The following is a 24122-nucleotide window of genomic DNA, read 5'->3' as shown; positions in this document are numbered from 1 at the left end:
TTCAAGTTTCAAGAGATTGTCCCGGTAGAGGTTTTCTCAAGAGGAGTTCATACACGCGTTCTAATCTTTATAGGTATAATTACATTTGTTACACTGTGATGTTCGGGAGTTCGGTAACACAGATCGTGTAATGCATCGTCAGAGGGATGGATCTCAGCGGCATAAACGACACGGAAACTGGTGCAATTGCACTTAATTGCGAACGGTCATAATCAGGATGCTGTAATTTATAGAAATTTAAAACAAACCTACGCTAATTCCACTTAATAAACATCTCGGGCAACTGCAGTGTACTTCCGCATCGCTCAGTCAATTGTACACACGGATATAATGTTTGTCATTCCCCTTATTCGCGGCTTAGCTACTTTTGCCAATTGTTCGTATCCCTCGTGTGAAAAGCACACTATCGTCAATATGATATATTAATGGATAAGCACCGTCGGCGACTTCGGCATGGTCAGTATGAAGTAACACACACTTGATGTATGCCGAGTATGGAGTTTTCATACATCGGAAAAGTAGCGAAACACATCTGCTGATTGGATATTGTTGATAGGCGAAGACTTGAATATAATCAAATTAAAAATTATAGAAGATTGTTATTGAGTCAGTAACTTCGTTGCTTCGAACTTTCTGCGTATCTCTGTCTAAAAAATACCGTACCCATTGCATTCCATCCGGAATTCGTTTCTTCTTTCTTTTAGGATTATTCCATTCATCCCAGCGTCAGAAGTTGGAAACTCATATCTTATATTAATACTGGTATCTAGATGGATACACACAGCGATCCTTTACATTCGGACAAAAATGGTAATAGAAATCAATCGAGCCTCGATTACGAATAAGTGAAATGTTGAACTTCAAGCTACTTTTGACTTTATTAAAAAATAATGTATAAATGAGGGTCATATGTTTCTAAAGTGCAAAGTTATAACGTTAATCAAAATACCATGTAACTGTGATAGAGTAAATGAACAACCCCCTTACGTTCCCACTTCTACACTGTAAAAAATTTCATTTGTCATAGTAACTATAAAAATTCAGTAAAACAGGTATCGTTAAAAAAAAAACTGTTTGAATATAGTTGGAATTACGAAAAACGAGCTACGCGTAACGATTTTGCGCTATCGTCGATCCTTTTTTGGTAATTGCAACGCAAAATCAGTTTGTGATGTTTACTCTACTTTTTTACCTAAACAAGTCTTGAACGTCAATTTATCGTTGCACAGGCATTAGATTTTCGCAACAGTTGCAAGAAAATGTATAGCAACAGTGATCGTAATGAGAAGGAAAAGTAACGGATACTAGACTTTCCGGTAACAGCTACGAAACTAATTTTCATTTTCTACCAAGAGCTATATTTTTCGATTGTGATTGTGAAAAAACAATAAGTCGGCGGCCCTGTGGATAAGTAACACATCGTTCACGTTGCATGCAATGTGTGCCTGCGTTGCGTACATGCATATGGGCGCCACGCGCATGAGAAAGCTAAATCTCTAACACTTTTAACATTCCATCGAGTAAGTGTGAACGCGCAAACGGTATGCCCACGGGTCGTGTTTACAATTCTGTAATTTTGGGCCGAGCCTCTTGAAAATCCCAGTAAAACGCATACCGCGATATTCACGGGGCGTGAATTAACCAACCCGTGTCAAAGCTCGAGAGAGTCACACGTGCAGGGCCGACAGTTTTGAGTCATGCGTCTTTCGGAGAGACTCAAGATCATCCGGAGCCGCGTGCACTTGGCGTCTGTTTTATCCGGTTCTTTCTTTTCCAAGTTCACTTTCCCTGTTTTATTTTCTTGTTTTCGTTTTTTTTGAGACCGGAAAGTTCGTGTCTCGAGTCGATATACTCGTCAGTGGCGCCAGGCGTTGCAGTAAAAGTAAAAACTGCAGCATTTGTTGTTATACCGCAGTCAGAAATATGCAACGATTCCCCCCTCAATTCCGGCTCGTGGCAGTTGAAGTGATGAAACCGGTACAAATGTGGGAAAAAATTGCGGACCGCGTTGTAGATTATCACGAAATAATTTGCTAATGGATTTCTGATTTCTCGCCATGGCTGCACGCTGACACATCCCGGGGTGTCTGCACTCGTTTTTAACACAACTGCAGCAACGCCGTGTAGCCGCCTCCCGTGCTCGAGGGACACGTCGAATCGACATACCGACGTAACAGAGAACATGACGTGAATCCAACGCGTTTTGTACGTGCAGCAAGAGCTCCAAAAGTGATTTGAATATCAAGTTAGCGTCGATTATCGCACACCACCCACACCATCAACAAATCATTGTACGTATAATATGCGATGCTCACCGGTTGAAGGACATTTTATATATCATGTTTGATGCGGGCCGGTTAAAATAGTTTTATGGATATTTTATATACCGTCGACAAAATTATTGACAGTACCTACTAGTACCGTTTTTAATGATACTTCGGACCAAGCATGACGAAACCACCATTCGATGACCATGACCTGAATGCTATAATCCGTGGATTGCGTAGATCATTCACCGTACCGAAACGAAACATGCATCTTCCAGATAGTTTTTGGCTCACTGTTTGCATATCTGGGTATAAGTTCTTACTGTTCGTAAACGCCTTATAAATTTCACAAACTTCCGAATCAATCTCGAAAAGAATAAAGAGCGTTCAAACATTTATCTGTCTTTTCGTTTCTCGTCATACCGTGTATCACTATTTTCTTTGTCTATTTCTATATTCTGCAATTCCATTATATTAGCAATCGTAGATAGAGTGACGCGTAATTGAATAAACCCTGGATCAAAGTCACGAATAAATTAGTACAGGATGCATACAGCAAATTTTACCTGGGTCTTTTTTCATCGCTCTGTGCACGATAAGATCCTCAACCGTCCGTGGAAGCAGAGCGTCGAGTTTCTGGCTGAGCGACTAGCCTCGCGTTTATTAGCTAGATAGATGCTTCTTGTAAGGACCGGACAATGACACCTTGTTCAGCTCTGTCTCCCACGCATAGCCGGACTTACTAAGATTGTCGAGGCACGTTGAACCGTTCCCAAGGAAGATCTAGCGACAGCGAATTTTCCATGCCAACGCCTGTAATTCCGTGCTTCAGAAAAGAGAAAGTTCGCATATTCTGCAACTCATTGTACCCGTCAGTGCAAATATTTTTCAACTCTCTCTTTTTGAAATATGCAGAAGTTTCACGAAAATATCATTTCCCTCGGATTGAAATAGGCATTCAATTTTCAAACCGGAATAAATTACTTACTCCTCAGCACTGTTAATTCCGATTTATTGTTGCGGCATTTGTAAGAAAAAATTGTCGAAAGAAGTTTCTTTTCGTAACATGTTCAAACAGTACAAATTCTCTAATTTGCTCACTGAAATACGTCTGTAAAAATTTTTCGTAGCATTTATTTCAGACATCAGTATTCAACATACAAAATCCTCGATCAAAATTCTCTCTGTTTTCATAGGAATTGAATTTATTTTCCACAACAGCACTTTGCTAAATCAGATTCGACCGCCATGATTTTCATACTCATCCTAAAATTTTTAATGCATTTAAAATCAACGACCGGAAGTGGAGGTTCTTCTCCAAAATCGATATATAGATGCTGAACCAAGGTGCTATGCACTTACAGGTCCAATCGCTTCCAAAGTGGTTCCAAAATGTTTCCAGCACTTTAAAAATGACTCCAAGCCATTTGAAATTAATTTCAACAAGTTTCCAGCGATTTCTGAACAGTCATAATCAAAAGTGCACCGGGCTAAATTTCTAATATATGGAAACGTCGAAGTTTTATTGCAAATCTAAATTCTGCTGAAACTCACTGACAACCTTGAGTTTGTTCGGTACTTCCAACCGTATAACGTTGCGTTGAATCCGTGAAAAACTTTTGTTAGAATGTAAAATTTCGAACTTTGCGTGAAATAATTCACAGAGAGATAATCTAAAGCACTTAGTTTCAGAATTTTTCAGGGATAACTTTTCACCTTTTCACATTTCTACCATCTATAAACGACGTATCGACATCTCTACGGATGGGTGTCCTAACGATTGCAGAACAACAGGAACGTTGATAAGTAATTCTGAACAATGCGGCGTTGATACTTCCGCAGTTTTTAAACGTCTCTTAAGCTGGAATAACCACTTTATCAAAATCGAAAATGACCTATATGGGTATTTAGTGCTCTTTAGTTGCTAATTTGTTCCCCAAATTTTGATTTTGTTGCTCCAGTGATTTCGCCGAAATTAAGGGCGATGTCAAGTTTAAAAAAAGTTGGCAAAGCCAGGCAAACGGATGACGGAATATTAACGAAAAAATTATGAGAATTGGTTGCTAATTAGTTGCTCAAACAATACACTCATTTCGAACTGAAAGAATCAACCCCTTCTCCGGTAACCACCCCCAAGTCGTCACGTACAAACAATACGCTTAAAATGTAATTGAATGTACTGTACATTCTGTTTTCAACTAATAAATCACTGAATCACGTGAATTTGTCGTATCACCGATTTTGTTGCTCAACCCCCAACACCCGAAACTCACCCCCATGCCAACGACGCTACACAGAAATGACAGAACGCGCGGATATAAAAATTCGTTAAAAATTGATTTCAGATCCGCGAATTAGTTGCTCTCGATGTACCGTATCACCGATTTTGTTGCTCAACCCCCAACACCCGAAACTCACCCCTATGCCAACGACGCTACACAGAAATGACAGAACGCGCGGATATAAAAATTCGTTAAAAATTGATTTCAGATCCGCGAATTAGTTGCTCTCGATGTACCGTATCACCGATTTTGTTGCTCAACCCCCAACACCCGAAACTCACCCCCATGCCAACGACGGTCATCTTGGACATAATTCCATGTCATCAATATAAATTACAAGTTCTGAGATTTTCAGAAATATGTGCGTTATTCCGTTATTGCATAAAAAAAAAAAAAAACATTACAGGGTTACCTGAGACTGCATTACAATACGTGACCCATTTTTACTCGGCCTTGAATGATATTTGGATTTTCCTGTTTTTCATGACATATACAGTTATATAAATCTCATCTTTATCCAAGTTTCAGTTTATATTAATTATTTATTGTTAAAAAATCTTTTGTTTTGAGTGGAAATGATGCAAGGATATGTATACCTGCAATAAGTGGTAATTAAATCACAGGAATACATCTTCTGGCATTCTTGTTGCGTAAAATGAGACTTTTTTCAGATATTTGTATACGACATATTATATCAGTACCTCTTTGGGAAATTGATACGAGAGCGGAGGTGATAAGTTTGGAGGACAGGGATTTCGGATTCTTGGTCTCCTTTAGAAAATGCATAAAAATGGTATCTAATATGTTGAAACTGTTATGGGTAAAGTGTCGATCATGCGTTGCCCCCGTGTATGGGTGTTACCGTCCTCTAAAGGTGTAGAAAGACTACAAAATCCTCTACAAATGAACAAATGAGACTAGAGGTGAAATGAAATGCTGTTGAAATAATCGCGGAACAACCGACACATGTCATTAACATACCATAGACATAAACGCCTGTCAAGCCACGAGGAATTACATTGGGAGAATAAAATAATATTGGGCGTTCTACAGGCACTCAAAACTATTTAACTCGACACATTATTACAGCACGAATAGTTGGATTGGAAAGCCGAGTTGTAAAGTGGATAAGACTCGTGGGCGAGCTCATTCTCCGATCATGGCAATCTCATCAGCAGCGTTAACTTTGGACATTAGATATAGAGCCGAGCAACTTTGACACGTGAAACTCTAATTTTTATCAAGATAAGTTGACAAAGGGGTGATTTTAATGAATAAAGGGTGGAACGGCAGAATCCTAATAACAGCATATCAATGGAAAACGTGCGTTCCATCACTTTTCTGTACGTAGTTGGCATGGGGGTGAGTTTCGGGTGTTGGGGGTTGAGCAACAAAATCGGTGATACGGTACATCGAGAGCAACTAATTCGCGGATCTGAAATCAATTTTTAACGAATTTTTATATCCGCGCGTTCTGTCATTTCTGTGTAGCGTCGTTGGCATGGGGGTGAGTTTCGGGTGTTGGGGGTTGAGCAACAAAATCGGTGATACCGTACATCGAGAGCAACTAATTCGCGGATCTGAAATCAATTTTCAATGAATTTTTAAAACGTCTCTTAAAAACGTTTAAAACGTCTCTTAAGCTGGAATAACCACTTCATCAAAATCGAAAATGACCTATATGGGTATTTAGTGCTCTTTAGTTGCTAATTTGTTCCCCAAATTTTGATTTTGTTGCTCCAGTGATTTCGCCGAAATTGAGGGCGATGTCAAGTTTAAAAAAAGTTGGCAAAGCCAGGCAAACGGATGACGGAACATTAACGAAAAAATTATGAGAATTGGTTGCTAATTAGTTGCTCAAACAATACACTCATTTCGAACTGAAAGAATCAACCCCTTCTCCGGTAACCACCCCCAAGTCGTCACGTACAAACAATACGCTTAAAATGTAATTGAATGTACTGTACATTCTGTTTTCAACTAATAAATCACTGAATCACGTGAATTTGTCGTATCACCGATTTTGTTGCTCAACCCCCAACACCCGAAACTCACCCCCATGCCAACGACGCTACACAGAAATGACAGAACGCGCGGATATAAAAATTCGTTAAAAATTGATTTCAGATCCGCGAATTAGTTGCTCTCGATGTACCGTATCACCGATTTTGTTGCTCAACCCCCAACACCCGAAACTCACCCCTATGCCAACGACGCTACACAGAAATGACAGAACGCGCGGATATAAAAATTCGTTAAAAATTGATTTCAGATCCGCGAATTAGTTGCTCTCGATGTACCGTATCACCGATTTTGTTGCTCAACCCCCAACACCCGAAACTCACCCCCATGCCAACGACGGTCATCTTGGACATAATTCCATGTCATCAATATAAATTACAAGTTCTGAGATTTTCAGAAATATGTGCGTTATTCCGTTATTGCATAAAAAAAAAAAAAAACATTACAGGGTTACCTGAGACTGCATTACAATACGTGACCCATTTTTACTCGGCCTTGAATGATATTTGGATTTTCCTGTTTTTCATGACATATACAGTTATATAAATCTCATCTTTATCCAAGTTTCAGTTTATATTAATTATTTATTGTTAAAAAATCTTTTGTTTTGAGTGGAAATGATGCAAGGATATGTATACCTGCAATAAGTGGTAATTAAATCACAGGAATACATCTTCTGGCATTCTTGTTGCGTAAAATGAGACTTTTTTCAGATATTTGTATACGACATATTATATCAGTACCTCTTTGGGAAATTGATACGAGAGCGGAGGTGATAAGTTTGGAGGACAGGGATTTCGGATTCTTGGTCTCCTTTAGAAAATGCATAAAAATGGTATCTAATATGTTGAAACTGTTATGGGTAAAGTGTCGATCATGCGTTGCCCCCGTGTATGGGTGTTACCGTCCTCTAAAGGTGTAGAAAGACTACAAAATCCTCTACAAATGAACAAATGAGACTAGAGGTGAAATGAAATGCTGTTGAAATAATCGCGGAACAACCGACACATGTCATTAACATACCATAGACATAAACGCCTGTCAAGCCACGAGGAATTACATTGGGAGAATAAAATAATATTGGGCGTTCTACAGGCACTCAAAACTATTTAACTCGACACATTATTACAGCACGAATAGTTGGATTGGAAAGCCGAGTTGTAAAGTGGATAAGACTCGTGGGCGAGCTCATTCTCCGATCATGGCAATCTCATCAGCAGCGTTAACTTTGGACATTAGATATAGAGCCGAGCAACTTTGACACGTGAAACTCTAATTTTTATCAAGATAAGTTGACAAAGGGGTGATTTTAATGAATAAAGGGTGGAACGGCAGAATCCTAATAACAGCATATCAATGGAAAACGTGCGTTCCATCACTTTTCTGTACGTAGTTGGCATGGGGGTGAGTTTCGGGTGTTGGGGGTTGAGCAACAAAATCGGTGATACGGTACATCGAGAGCAACTAATTCGCGGATCTGAAATCAATTTTTAACGAATTTTTATATCCGCGCGTTCTGTCATTTCTGTGTAGCGTCGTTGGCATGGGGGTGAGTTTCGGGTGTTGGGGGTTGAGCAACAAAATCGGTGATACCGTACATCGAGAGCAACTAATTCGCGGATCTGAAATCAATTTTCAATGAATTTTTATATCCGCGCGTTCTGTCATTTCTGTGTAGCGTCGTTGGCATGGGGGTGAGTTTCGGGTGTTGGGGGTTGAGCAACAAAATCGGTGATACGGTACATCGAGAGCAACTAATTCGCGGATCTGAAATCAATTTTTAACGAATTTTTATATCCGCGCGTTCTGTCATTTCTGTCTAGCGTCGTTGGCATGGGGGTGAGTTTCGGGTGTTGGGGGTTGAGCAACAAAATCGGTGATACGACAAATTCACGTGATTCAGTGATTTATTAGTTGAAAACAAAATGTACAGTACATTCAATTACATTTCAAGCGTATTGTTTGTACGTGACAACTTGGGGGTGGTTTCCGGAGCAGGGGTTGATTCTTTCAGTTCGAAATGAGTGTATTGTTTGAGCAACTAATTAGCAACCAATTCTCATAATTTTTTCGTTAATGTTCCGTCATCCGTTTGCCTGGCTTTGCCAACTTTTTTTAAACTTGACATCGCCCTCAATTTCGGCGAAATCACTGGAGCAACAAAATCAAAATTTGGGGAACAAATTAGCAACTAAAGAGCACTAAATACCCATATAGGTCATTTTCGATTTTGATGAAGTGGTTATTCCAGCTTAAGAGACGTAGTTTTTAACGCCCCTGTGTTCTCGATCCCCTTGCGAATGCAATACGGTCAATAAAGGTTACGATCGCGTTACACGAGCAGCACTGTTTCCTGACCACAATACGGACGCGGTTAGAGGGTTGAGGCCAGCATAGGTAGGGACTTGAATCTGTTTTTAATACGACGGTATTCCATCCGATGGGTTCTGAACACAGTTACTTATCCCAGGTTTATTTTCAAACTTTCTCTTTATCTCTTCCCGCGCCATTCACTCTCTCCCAACCCACAAACACGTTCGCATCTCCCGTCGTGCGTGGAGGTTAGCCTTCCAAGTTTGATGAACTCGCGACCGAGATTTCCATCGTCCGCAGCGATACGACCCAACAAGTTTTTACCGGCACCTGTAGCGAGTTTCCTGAATTCCCAAAAAGCCAAATTTTTGTCCGGTTTGACGTTGCTCTTGTTCCACAGCACTGATCCTGTCTTTGTTCACCTCTTTGTCAGAGGTCATACACGCCCTGCCCATAACTCTCATTACAAACATGCTGAAATTAATTCAACGCTGAAAGCATTACTTGAAACAACGAACGGCTCAAACATCGTACTATTGTAAATTTTCGTTGGTAACTCACTTCAAAGGGGCCTCAGAACACTTTTTCATCCAGGCCTTCTAATAAGCTCCACATGTAGCTAGTAACTCGATATATTTCTGGAAACTTTAAACCCGGCATCCGACACCATACGAGACGGTCGAAGCCTCACTTTCATTATCAAAGACTCCCTGCGCTCGATAAAACAATTATAACTACCTGGCCAGGGTGTCAAGTTCTTTCATAGATGATGCCCTTGCATACACAGCTCGACCGCGTGCACTAAATACACTGTATAGCATGGCAAGGGGTCTGACAATGAGTCACGTTTCGTCGATTGTGAGAAGATAATTTTTAAAACACAAACGTACTTTTCGAAGAATTGACACTCCGAGAACGAAGTATAAACGGAGGATACAAAAATGACCAGTTTTTTAGTAAATAAATTTGTAACAGCGTGAAAGTGAAAGAGTGAAATTCTCCATTGATCTGCGTGAACTAACTATCACGTACCAATTCACACGTAGTGACATTTTAGAGCTATTGCCGTGATTACACGCTGAGTCATCTTTCCTTATACGCCTAGTGGTTGGATAGATGTTCCGATGGACCGTAAGAATACCTAAGACTTGCACCTTAGTGTGGCGACCTCGGTCTCGGTTTCCTCGGTCCAGGTCTATACGTGGTGAGGATGCAAGGCCGTTGGAAGGCTCCGACGTTCGCAGAACTGCGACAAGTAGAATGTAGAAAAAAGAGTAAAAGAATAGCGAAAAAAGGAACGCACGACGAACGGATGCCAGATGACGCTGGTCACTGGAATGCTTCGACCGTTGCGAATACCTGCACGATACCGTCGGACCAAGCTGTAAATCCCACCGGGGACCGGAAACAAAAAACAAGAGCTCCGAAATTTGCGATGGTAACTGTTTTTAAATCACGAGTTATGTAGCGGAAAAACAATTCTGTAGAATTCGTATATTGAAATGAAAATTTCTTTTCTTTGATAGACACGTCAAAACTCGCACTATCCAAAACCCATGGAAATGTTCAACTGTTCAAAGTTCAATTCAGCGTAACATATGAATTGTAGTTCAATACAACAAGCAAGCTTTCAGTAACGAGTGGTATTTTAAAATTTTTATAATCTTCTTTATATAGTGGAAGAGAATCGTTCGTTTGGATAAATGATTAACTAGCTGATAATTCGGATGGAAAAATCAACTCGTTTGAATGTAGGGGCTTCTGTTATTAGTATTAATGTGGCCCCTGAACCGTGATGAGTAGAAATTATTACGCCTGATGTACAACTAAATAGGTCAACAGGTTCGGATATTCAAATTGGATGTACTTCTGGGTGCATGATTTGGTCCGGAAAAGTCGACGCAGCTCTAAAATAACTAATTTTAATTATTAGTTAGAATTATTATCAGTTTTCGGTTACAGTACTAGATCGTTTACGATGTAAAGGTTGTTATCAAATAATTGATCTCTCTCGAAAGTGATTTAAACTTCATCTACAAACACTGTATGATACGTGACGCCGCATTACAATCAGTTCAATCTTAGCACACAATTTGTCCAATAAGCAATTTTCTTCTTGTGCAATATATTATGTTCTATTTTATTTCGCACCCCTAATTTACATATCTGTCATCTTAACTGATCGAATTTCAGATGCAAATACACAGTTTCCTAGTCTAGTAATTTTTAATCAGGAATATTGTGAAATTACAGGATATCACATGTTTGTCAAATTCAAAGTTTTTCCGACAGCCAATGGTCAAAAAGTACAATGGCCACACGATACAAGAATCACTGCAATCTCTTATGTCGAATACCGAAAGAAGCGACAATAAGAACAGAACTTGAAACTGTAAAAGGGTAAAAATATAGGAAGCCAAAAAATACAATTGCCTAAATTCCCCTATTTTTTTTTCTTTTTCTTTTTAAGACTGTATTTATTCTAACCATTTTAATTTTCGAATCCTATAGTTTAACCTGAATTCGTATATTTTTTGATATTACTGCATTTATTCTGAAGATCTCATAGTAATAATTGAGATGAAAATATCCACTCATTCGATTTTAAAATCGTACGTAGCAAAAAATTAGCAAACTATAATACACGTTCTTCGTCCATGATACTGAAAATCAACGATGCAACTTCTACGGACTAATTCGTCTCTTACGAATCGTCGAACGGTATGCGTCACCTGTTTCCGTAGACAAGAAGTTGACGGACAGCATGGTACAGTGGAACAACGTACAACGGGGAGTACCAGCAGCGAAAAATATCGTTTCGTGGGCTTTGTGGAAATGGTGAAAACAGTAAACCAGGGAACATAAAAATCCAGTAAATCGCAGGGATTGCGCCGTCGCAGATACGTGTAACAGCGGTTAATAACGTAGTTTGCTGAATAACGGTCTCGCTTACGTGGGATATTCATGCCCGTTTGTTGTAGGTACATACCTAGGCACCGGTGCAACGGTGCAGCGCAGCATCCGCGCTAATAATAATGACCGTGACAATAATGATGGCCATACGTTTCAGCGGTAATCGCTTTCCGATACCGACTGAGGTGTGCACGATGCGCTTCCGGGCCTATCGATGTATCCGAGAGTGTGTTAGTGTGCTTGATCATTGCGCGATCCTCCTCCACCATAGACCCAAGCGTACGTGGGATGATTACCCTGTTACTAGGTGAGTGGACGTGAATCCGGGAAGGTTTTGTTCCTGCAACTACAGGTATCTATCATTCGCGCCTTCCAGTCCGAAGTCTGCGCGATCCCCAAAATGCGGGGATTCCAAAATTTGAAACGCGCTGCTGTAGTTAGACGCTGATTCGCGAACTCTTTCTTGTCATGCACTTGTGGGGGGAATTACGAGGCTGAAGGTAGCAGCCGGAATTAGCAGCCAAACGTTCTGTTGTTCACTCGAATGGGGCGGCGTTGAAGTTCCGAATTTGAAAAGTTTCGAAAATGCCAAAAACCGAAATTTTTGGTGGCTAGACTCGAAGTGAAGAAATCAAACTCTAACGAAAGATCAAATTCGAATGGTTCGAAACCCGACGACTCAAAGTTCCGAAATGTAAGATTCTGAAAATTCACGTTACGATAGAGCAAAATTCCGAAAATTAAAATGTACTTACACAGTATAGTTTTCTCAATGAGTGGGTGTAAAAAATGAAAGAGAAAACGAAAATTAGTACGACCAGGATGCAAAACCAAGAAATATCGAAGTGGTGAAATTTCACCAACCCAGAAATTCACAGAACTGAAAATCTTTGATCATTCAGAATTTCGATGTTTCAGATTCAAATTTTCTCATTGTCGCACTTTCGGAACTTTAACGTGTCGGAGTTATGCCCCTTCGGAACTCTGCACTTTCGGAACTTTGAGCGTTGGGTTTCAGACCATTCAAAACTTTGATGTTTCGTCAAAGTTTGATTTCTTCAGTTCAAGTTACGTAACCAAAAATTCGGAATTTTGAGCTTTCGGAAATTTTGAAATTCGGAAATTCAACCCCCCCCCAAGTCGCCAGACTTTCCACGGAAAGTCAGAAATACGTAGCCCCGTGGCTTCCGAATTCAGAATTCTTCATAATGAACTTTTGATCGAAGCACGTCAATAGCAACCGTATATAATGCCTCAGCTCTGACCAAACAGTAATTAATATTTCCTGGTCGGTCTATACACCTACACGCTGGCTTTGCTGGCAATTGATTAGCTTTCGTGTGGTAACTCTGTTAATTACTCTCTGATTGTGAGCGACGAAGCCCTTGCTCGCGCGCTTCGCGGGTCGGTAGCTAAACCCGGCTAATAGAGATCGCAAATTTAATATCGCGAGCATGTAGAATTTTTGTTGGTAAAATCGAGTAAAACTGTACGCTTTCCCTCCCGCATATGTGAATGACTCGAGCAAACATTTAATATTGATAAAATGTGGACAGTGTTCATACACAAAATGGAAATTGAGTAAATCGGGGTACTCGCGAATATGCTTAAAAAACTGGAAAAGTCATCACGAGGCTTTTGCAACTTTTTCAATTTTGTTCTGTCTGTGTACTCTTCGAAAACTTTATTTGTATAACTATTGAAAATTGTCGATATTATCAAAAATTCATCTCATATGAGAACCTGAAAATTGTGGTGAAGCGATAGTTTCGGAGTAATCTGTAGCAATGACTGAAGGTGGGAATTATTATTTATCGCATGTTGGATAGGTACAGTTAAGAAAGACACATAAAAGCGCATACTGTACTGAAATATTTATTAATCTTTATTGTATTCTCGAGGCCTAATCTTTATCCTGCCCCGTTGCAAAATTTAACATCCTAAAATATGTATCAGTAAAGAGTATACGGTACGAATAGCTTTATTGAAAATCATTATTCATTTACAGTCATAATATTATGTTAAACCGTCTTGTTTCTTTTTTTTACAAATTAAACTTCTATCGATACTATTTACACTCATGAAATCATTTCAGAGTATAATATTCGGTGAGCAAATCAATGCTCAGCACTTGATCTAAGTCTGTCCGGTGACATCACAACTCAATTATTTACTTCAATATATAATATACGTGCAAAATTGCTGCCATTGCGAGTGGGCGCACTTTTTCAATCTCACGCGCTAATACCCCTCATAAAATTCCATTAGTGTGATGTAACAATTCCCTATAACTAAGCTGCTACCCATCTATTGAATTTCTGCGAAAATCCTGCGAGAATTTTTCAACTGCTATAAATTTTCAATTTGGCTGCGACCTCTTGCGAAAGATTGAGCACAAGATAAGCTTACGTTGCAAAGAGAGAGGGAAATCACCGAGAAGAATCTTCTTTCAACGCTCCTCGCATTTGGTCAGCTGATGCCAAGAGCCATGGTGCATGCAGAAATGGTCAAGTGCTGATTTGAATATCGGGAAGGCTAGCCAGACTCTCAGGATTCGCCACCCTGCGGCCAATTTTAATCAAATCCATATGCAAAGGTATCGAAGTTACGGGTGAAATGAATCGCTTAGAAATCTCATACCCGAAGCTTAAACCTTTGCAGTAAAGTTAAATCAAGCGTTTGAACATTCGTGATACACTCTTTGATGGACTACAGTGGATGGTCGTTAATGGACATTTTGAAAAGCCTTTATTTTTTACGCAGCATTAACTCAATCAAGCACTGACTGTCAAAATCACATTTCTTTACAATGTTGAGTAGCAATTGAGTTGAGTAATGTGCTGCATTCTCGGGCCAATATACCTATGTGTACAAATTCTGTATGCTAGTCCAGTTGACCTAGGTCTGACTTGAAAATATTCAGGATATGGCTGCATTTTTGTGTATAGGGGTTTTCGACCTTCAGGAACTCAGATCTGTAGTCATTTTTAAGCTGCATAGCCGGCGTCTCGATAAAACAGCAATATATGGTGCTTTTTGCGTTGTCCTCAAAAACTACTATCTATAGATGAAAGATGTCTTGACCATCGCGTAGTGCGGGAAATTCTACATCGAATTATGTCCTCACACGTCGAAAACGGAGTCGAATAACAAATTAAGAAAACAGAAATCCTACTTATCGATGCCATCTGGGGAATTTTGGTACACTAATTCCGGTTTTCTTAATTGGTTAATCCGACTCCGTTTCCGACATGCGCGGGCATAATTCGATGTAGAATTTTCCGTTCCCCACGATGGTCAACTCATTTTTTACCCATCGATAGCAGTTTTTGAGAAACACGCAAAAAACGTCAAATTTTGCTGTTTTCTCGAAACGCCGGCTATGCAGCTCAAAAATGACTTGAGATTTAAGTTCGTGAAGATCAAAAACCCCTATATCCTGAGTATTTTTAATTCAGACCTATTTTGACTGGACTAATCGCGTGAAAATAGTCGGACAGCAGTATTCGAATATTTTAACTATCCAGCCTCTGATAGATTCGAGTGTATTACCGATTCCATAAGTGGGAGGTTCAGAAATATCATCTAAAAGCAGCGTAGGCGTCAGGAGGCTTCATACGGCTGCGTGAAAAATCGGATAACATCCGCTGTGGTTGACCTCTGCAACGACCGTCTGCACATAGTGCGGCTTCTCCGCCTCCGCCTCCACTTCCACCTCCGCGGGAGTATCCCATAAGCGTGAAAGGATCTTCTGTGACTAGCCACGTCACTTATACCAACAGAGTTCAAAGGCGCAATTAAATGGACAGTCCGATCGGCTGCTCCAATGAAGGAGTACGTGACCGGAATGAGTTTACTTCATCGCTACCACGCAGCGGTTCCAACGCGCGATGCGAGGCAACAATTGTTGCTGTTTCACCTCGCACGATAAGACGACTCGAAGACGGGCTAATCGCCGTTGAATGCACGGAAAGAAAAACGAACGATACTCCTGGTTTATATATTCGTTGGCCAAAACACAAAATAGGCGTGCACCATGCCACCTCGTGACCTCGTTTTCTTATGCAATTCAGCCATCTCCTTTGTACATTGTTGTCTATGTTTTATTTTAACAAAGATAGTATTTATCCTAATGTTTTCTACTTGTTTCTGTTCAAGTTATTTTATCAAAATCGTTTAAGTGGGACGATAAATATAGCTTGAACGCATGCTTTTTTTACTTATCACAATTTTCGCGAGGAAAAAATCGTCACTTTAGATTTTGTGTATATATTCTCCATTTAACCCCCATGCTTACATCAAAAAATCAAAAACTTTTTAATGAGAATACTAATATCAAATTCATGATTATTTTTCAATATTCTTCTTTTCATTCATCTATTTACTTACTTGTTTTTTCAACGTCCAATTTCTAACAATTATTGATTCAAAATTAGGCTACTATTTAAATGGAGAAGTGTTATGATAGACGATGACAGAGTTGCCAAACCGTTTTGCGTAGACTTTACTTCTTTTTAGTATTAAATCTAATTGAAATTTAAACTAATCAGTACTGGAATTAGTTGTTCATAAATCAGGGCACTGAAAAAAAACTAACGCTTATAACTCGTTTTCTGTGACGATTCTACGGTTTTGAAATTTTCAGAATTCATTAGTAAAATACCCTGACCTATTATAATTGAATAGCAGTATGAATTGGTTTCGAAGTATTTTTTAGCCAATTAAATACTCAATGACGGAAGATTATGGCATAATATCATGTCAGGAAATTTAGGACCATTTTGTGAGTTGAAGTAAGATGCGGTCTCATTCCAGGATAATCAAAATCAAAACTTGAGAGCGGTTCTCTGTATCGTTAAATAAGTATGAAAGTATAGAATGATGAAACCTTTTTGAAAACCGACAAAAAGCGTAAAAGCGTAAAAGCGTTGCTCAATATTTCCTGCGCTACTACATAATTTTTGCGCAGAAACTGCTTATATAACCGCTCGACACCTCATTCCAGAGTCATAAATATATATATATATTTACAAATATATATATATATATATATATGTATGCATTTCTTGCCGGTTAGTGTTGCAACATCTGTGCATGGATAGTTATGAGAAAACTCGACCTCTAGATGTAATAGAAGGTAATAAAATGCTGCCTGGAATAACACAAAATCTCGAAAGATGTACATGTTGGCTCTACAAAATTGGTCTTTGTCGGGAACTTGAACGACTTTATATGAGACGCGACGCATACATTTATGCAATTTAAGGTTGTGGGGTAGCTGTTCCGATCGATGCATGTACATACATATCGCGTTGTACATTGGAGCAAGAAGAACCCTTCGCTCGCGCCAGCGTGACTGGTAGCTTATTAATATTCAACGACTGCCTAGAACTTGTGAATGCAAAGGCACAAAGGACGGTACCGCTGTAAAAAACACCCCGTCCTTGTGATTTCAAGTCTGTAGAAAGGACCTGTGTGATTGAGCCACACGCGCCAATTAATGATAAAATATTGCTTAGAAGAGGGTCGTTTCAATACCGATGGTCAAAAAGTTGCCTGTCATTCCAAAAACTATTATTCATAAGAAATCAAATTCGGGGCCCGTATGAGGGTTTCAGTAATGCACTATATCGAGGTAGAATTACACCTATCTATAGTCCACATCAAAAGTTGAGAAAAGATGAAGCACCGTTTAATTAAGCTCAAGCAATCTTATTTGCCCCAATGACAGTGACCACGAATGAAAAAAAAAAACATGTCTATTGTAATAGAAATTAATGGAAATGAATAAATCAAAATTTGAATAGTTGGATCATAGATGATATATAAAAAATGTAGAAAAAGGTTTTACCAGTAAATTGTTTCAACTCTGATTAGATTCTAATGAGATTGATGGTATGTGAACTTAATTTTTCAGACTCAATTTTATATACATTCAAAGAATCCTTTTCCTCCCGCATCTTTCCGTATCTTGGAATTGTTTGCGTACCACGCGTAGCTTAGTTGTCTATTCGGTTTTGTTCCAAGACGCAAGGCCGATGAACATGTATCGTTGACATAATCAGCGTAATTATAAGCAACTTCGCCGCGGATGCAGAATAGCCCGCCAGTAACGTGTAATACGGCGACCTTAGAGACTTGAGGAATACATTAAACCGCTCTGAATGCAAGAGAGGAATTAATCGCAGTCCCAGACACGAGATCGCGCCAGCACGGCAGCAGCAGAAAGCAGACGAGCATCTCCAACGACTCGTCTTCGCAACTTCAGTGCATTAATTTCATCTACTTAAAAGCGCATTACCTTTTGACTCGCGCCAATGAATGAATGGGGTATTTGTCCGGCTTGAAACGTTCTCGTCGCTTTTTGAACCAGTCTACTGTCTGCAGGCGTTCCTCTGCTTCCTGGAACACTTTCACATCACAGCTCTCGCGTCCGCTTGCTGTGCCGCAATCGCGTGTAGCTTTCTGCATTGCGTACTACAAACATAGACGCAGAAAGCCTGCTATCCGTTTCCTACGATCCACAACCTGCTTTTCGAGTGGTCCATTTGTGGCTGCAGTCTGCAAGCACGCGCGAATTTTCAGACCATGTGCTGAGAGATGGGTTCGCGTATTTTTAAACCAAGGTTACTCGGCAACCGCGGGTCTGGGTACAGAATCGGTAATTGAGGTTGTCGTATAAGAGAAACGGGACGTTGTTAGTCGAAGACTTGTCCGTTTGTCATTAGGAAAAAGGCGAGTCCTATGAATAAAGATTCGCTTCGAACGGCCGTCGAGCATCAGCAGATGGGCTCTTTTCATAAGGAAGAAAAGGTTTTCATTAAACTGAAATATGATGCAGTGCGACCGTCAAATAAATCCCGATGCGGGAAGATCCCCCAGCGGAATAAGACCTTACGGGGTGAGGATTCGGAACTGGTGAATATATATAATACAGTTTTGTAAAGATATACGGTCGACAATGGATCCGGGGGACCTGAACTTGCCGGGTCTTTTCCAGCCGTTCGGTTGCAATGATTTGTTCGGGGTATAATAATCCCTACGCCAGGCTTTCATTCCTATCCAAATCCTCTGTAATGCCACGTCAGGAACGTGCAGACTCCCCCCTTGAACCTAAGCCTCCACGAGTGCAGGCGCCAAGTTATAAGTCGCTACTTTGGATTTAATGAGGCGCATTATGCTTCGACTTTATTCATAGAATCGTATCTTCCAAAGGCGGCAATGAAATCCTTGGACAGAGTTTGAACAGAAATTGTCTACGGACATTTTTTCACGAATGTAAGTATTCTTCGTGCAGCACATCTGAAATATGATTTCTATCTTGAAAGAAAAGAAGTCGCCTGATCTTACTCCGTGCGTGTATAATACTGTATGTGATCCATACAATATGAATTTTCCCTCGTCTTTTAATCCAGCGCGTTCGCAACGAGCACTGGCATGGAAAAGTCAAAGTGGAATTTTGCGCAATGCCAAACGCGTAGATAACTGCAGGAAGAAGATGAGTAAGATCGGAAAAATAAGTGACAATATGGAATGTATTTATAAGGTAAATAATTACACGGCTAAAAAACGCCGCCACGCCATGCAGTCAGTTCATGTTGTTTTTTCCATCCTTTTTCCGACGTTTTTTTTTTAAACCCTGCACTTCTTGCTCTGCCATCAGCCCTCGTTACCACTCATATACTTATAGCTTATACTTCAACGTTTTTACACAAGATGCTGGGACTACCGTAAGTGCAGTAGTATAAAACGCACATTCCGCTTCTTCGCAAATGGGAAACCTTCAAGAGTCGTTGAGTGTACAATATACACGCGGAGTATAGATTCTGGTCTTCCACGTCCGAGAGAGGCTGCCGCTACACCTATACATGTACATCCTATGAAAATTTATTCCGTCTTCTCTGAGCATGCCGCTCGGAAAGGTCGTGTGTTGCGGTTTAATGATTCGAGAATGTCCTTGTCCTCCGACTGTCAAGGACGAGCTGTGAGCTACCCAAGAAGTCTCGTATGTACTGTGTGCATCAAATTCATAGAAGTTAGATTTTTTCAAGACACAGCAGTTTCGCAAGTCTGCATTTGCACTACGGTGTATTAAACATGACGCGATCTACAAATCAAAAAAATATTTACAAACATTGAGTTATGGACACACTTTCGTTTAGTATATGCATTCATGTTCATCTCCAACGTGCATGTATAGAACCACCAGCTACGCCATAATTGAAGAATTAGTGTCGTCAAGAACTGTGAACGTCAAAATGTTACTTTGAAAAAAATTCAAATCTAGAACTCTCAATTGAGAAATGCAACAAAAAATGTAGGTAATATGTGAAAGTAATCCCTGTGTTATAAATAATTACTCCACGGTACATTAGAATGTAGTAGCGTCGACTCTTCATGGTAGTCTGGTTAACCACAACTTAAATCGATACGACCAATCACGCGCAGATAGCGTACCGCAAAAGATATGCTTGCAGCCAGTTAGACCAGGTTGTACCTAGTTCACGTACTGTAATTATAGTACGGCTTAGAGAAGTCCGCGTAACTATGACCTTTTCATTCGTACCTGCAGATTGCTGTCCTTCACAAGCTTCGCTCACTGTCATTGTAGGTTTCATTGGATGCTTAGCAATCCTGTTGAAGGATCGTGTTACGAAGTGTTCCTCGAAAACAACAAGAGGCCATTATCACATCACAAAGGACACCGACGTGTTCCCCGTTCCAAAATCTAGCACCGATTTGATGATCAGTCTCCCAGTCTGAGTCCTCCGAGTTTCACGGCTAAGCGTCCTTTCCCTTCATCAACAAATGACCACTTGTCAGAGACAACCGTCAACTCCCTTGGCGCTCTTTACTCCGGATTCGAAGCCGTTTGTTTGGACTGTAGAACCGTCTCGAGGACTTTGGAGAGCTCCTGTCCGGGGGATAGGGAGTCCCTAAAGGCATCGTAGAACTCGGTTTGAATATTTTACGTTGCTCAAAGGGTAAAAATTTTAATTCCAAACATTCTTATGACGCTCTGTACAATTTCGCGGACAGTTTCTTGCCGCGCGCAAATCTCCGCTTCAACCCTCTCCTGCGACCCTCTCACCTATTATCCCATCGAGCTCTCGTGACCTCACGGTTCCAAGTATCCTTCAATCTGGTGAAACGAGTTTGCACTCGCTTTGTTCCCGCATTCGCGTTCAGTGGCTGCAGTAGAATTCACACTGCGGGATCCGGCTCCAGAACTTAAACATTCTTTCGTTCACACCGACTCAAGTCGAATTCGTAATTTACCCATCACGATCATCTTCCTCGATTTTCATCCTTTGATAAGAGATTGGCCCAAAACCGGATCTTAATGAGACTGTGGAATGAGACTCGTTGACAGTCGTTGTAAATTCAGCCTAACCCGAAGGATGGAAGCACTACGACGACGTAACGGTACGTTATGTGATACCTTTCTATACCAGCTTCTGTTCCACACTGGGTATAGAACGCGCACAAGATCGAGCTGAAAGAAATTCGCTTCCGTGCGACACGCGATGCTCACGAACGACAGTGAACCTGGGCCCTCCTGCCACTATCCTGCAATTGTCACCACGGAACTCACACTTGAGCTCGTTTACAGTTCGTGTCGTTAATCCTAACCTATCCTAATCCATCGAAACTTAACGCAACTGGTGTATTATTCTATACCCAATCGATACGCGTATCAAGTCCAACCATGCTCTACCCCTCATCGCTTTCATCCGCAGGGCGAAAAGCTCTCCAATATTACGTCTCTTAATATTTCCCCGAAATTCATCTTGGTTTTTTCGTATATGGAATTTTGACGAATCATAATACATTTTTTTAGCAAAGTCATTTCACAAAGCTAGGATGTAGAACCCTGTTACTCAATAATCTTGATGATTGCTAGATTCTAAGTATCCATCATTAAGGTTTAAGTATCAAGAGTTAGGCATGGTTCCGAAATCTGTAGTATTGCAAAGCAACATTCAGAATTCATGGGCCTAAACTGGTTCGATTCTGGATACAAATTTCACCGACTAGATCGTTACGAGCGCATTGTTGGGTTCAGTTTATGATCTCGCCGAGATGGGGCGATGGAATGATTTCAAACCCGTTAAAATTTCTAGCACCTTCCCAGTCTCGTCGTGCTAACATGCCGAGTAATAATTATAACCGTAAACCTGTGTCCGTAGTCATTGTTCGAGCTCCGTTTTAATGACGTCATAATTCCGGACGTCATTCACGCTGATCGGTATTCTGTGGGAAATTACCGCAGCGTCGCGAGGTGAATACGACACGATGCTTCAACTGATTGACGTCGCATTGTCTCCCGTTATCGAATCTCCGACATCCACCCTGACCATAACACCATGTAAAAAACTGAAAAGCCGGAGTAGAATTTTCTAAAAATTACGCTTTTATATAGAATCAAGTTCAATCAGTCTGTGTACCTAATTCCAAGCTGCAATAATTGATATTGGATTACCAGGCTACAACTTCACCCGACATATGATTATATAAATCTGCAGGTGACTTTAAATCATATGTAACGACTTCTGTAACTCTAACTAATGCCACATATCTTTTATACTGCATTTCACAAATTCTTCAATGAGATACACGACTTAAGGTGATTCTATTTTCCTACTTGGCCCAGTGATATAATCTATATTACAGTCTCACTGATTTGTCGTTACTAAGAAGTGTAACAAAAGTAATTTCAGTTGGTCAAGTTATGAAGGAATATAGCATCGTCTTTACAGTGCAAGTCGTACTTATGCGTGACTTGAACCTAGTTAGGAACTACTAAATTTTGCTTACAATATTGCATTGGTATTATAAGTAGTCACCGAGTGAGCCCTTTTCCCAGCTTAGAAAATCTCGATACAGATCTGGCCGATCAAGCGCCATTATGCGATGATCCAATAAACGTCTAGAAGCAGTTTCTTTTCCTTGTGCGTCAGAAACGTGATACATCTATTGATCGATTTTAATATGCGATCAGCTTCTGGCTGAGGGGAACGTTGTGGATAACCGCCCCGTAGAGCGTACTGTTGCTATACATATACCAGGGGCATTGATTTTTTAGAGCTCCAAGATTTTATAGTCGGCACAGGGACGACATCGACAGAGTATTTTTAATCCAGACATTTATTTCAAGGTGGTGATTCGCTGGCGTCTGCGACGATGACCACTGCCATGTCCCGTCCCAAATAAAGCGACGTCTTGACAACCGCGTACATGCCCACATGCTATAACGTATACACTTATACCTGAGTAGCAACGACCTGTCACTAACGCTAATGCCAACATCACTCTTATTTATTACCTCTCCCACTTGGCAAAGCCAGCTCGCACATGATCGATGCAGGTCTTACATCCGTACTACAGGAGACCCAAATCCCTAATGACGTCCTCACCCTACATTCTCTCAGTCGGTCGTGGCTCACTTTCAAGAAAGAGATCAAAAAATCGGCACTACAACTTTCTAATGGCAAGATGAATGATCGAAACTAATGAGCCAATTAATACCTACGACTTCAGTTGTATACATCACAGAACACCAAACGGTAATCCTTATCCATCTTGGCTTGCAGTTCGATTGAGACTGCAAGAATTATACGTGAATTTTAAATATGCCATTTTCTCGGTTGAATGAAACACGTCATTCACGTACAATTGCGTCCGGTGTAAAATAATCTTCTTAAATCGTTACTAGTCTGGTCACGTAATTCAACGAAACAGTCGCACCATATTATGGAGACCGTCTAACATTGGCTCAACATATCAATTAGCGATACGTACTTTCGGATACACGAGACCAGAAAAACAGCAAATCTGATCGTTAGATAATCTCCTCGATTCTCTACGTGAGTCATTTGAACTCACTAAATAACAAATTCTCATTGAAATTCCCTCTGTATCTTTCTATCCTTCTACACGTTGACACGCTCCGTCATGCGGAATAAACTGGTGAAGTAAAGTGTTTTCTTTTTCTCTTGCAGAGACTTGAGGCCGGCGAGTCTGGAAAAGGGCCAGGAAATTTTGAGGCTTAGGGTGTACGCCTGTTACGCTTGGGGCGGTCCTCTCTTTATAGCCGGTTTAGCGGCACTGCTTGACAATCTGCCGGAACAACCTGGACTCATATTCCTCAGACCACGTTTCGGCGAGAAATACTGCTGGTTTTACGGTAGGTGAAAAGTCTACATTAACAATGACAGCGATATGCGATCTTGCTTGTTCCGTGAAAGAAGTTTCCTAAGGGCCATTCAAAAAATTTTCGGCACGATGAGTCTGGGTATTTCTTTCTCCTTTACTCCAAGAGCAC

At 40.4% G+C, this 24122-nt stretch overlaps 1 protein-coding gene across 1 annotated transcript in view; it reads left to right on the top strand.

Moving 5' to 3' along the window:
• Window positions 1–24122, top strand: part of mthl1 (methuselah-like 1) — a 119340-nt gene that overhangs the window by 70593 nt on the left and 24625 nt on the right. The window contains exon 4 of the mRNA XM_046629778.2: window positions 23800–23984. Within this exon, the coding sequence (XP_046485734.1) occupies window positions 23800–23984 (185 nt within the window). The remainder of the gene's footprint in view (window positions 1–23799; window positions 23985–24122) is intronic.

The sequence above is a fragment of the Neodiprion pinetum genome, chromosome 5, assembly GCF_021155775.2.
Source record: "Neodiprion pinetum isolate iyNeoPine1 chromosome 5, iyNeoPine1.2, whole genome shotgun sequence".
In the NCBI taxonomy this organism is placed as follows: Eukaryota; Metazoa; Arthropoda; class Insecta; order Hymenoptera; family Diprionidae; genus Neodiprion; species Neodiprion pinetum.
Note: the sequence above shows the minus strand (reverse complement) of the source record. Positions and strands in the feature narration are given on the sequence as shown.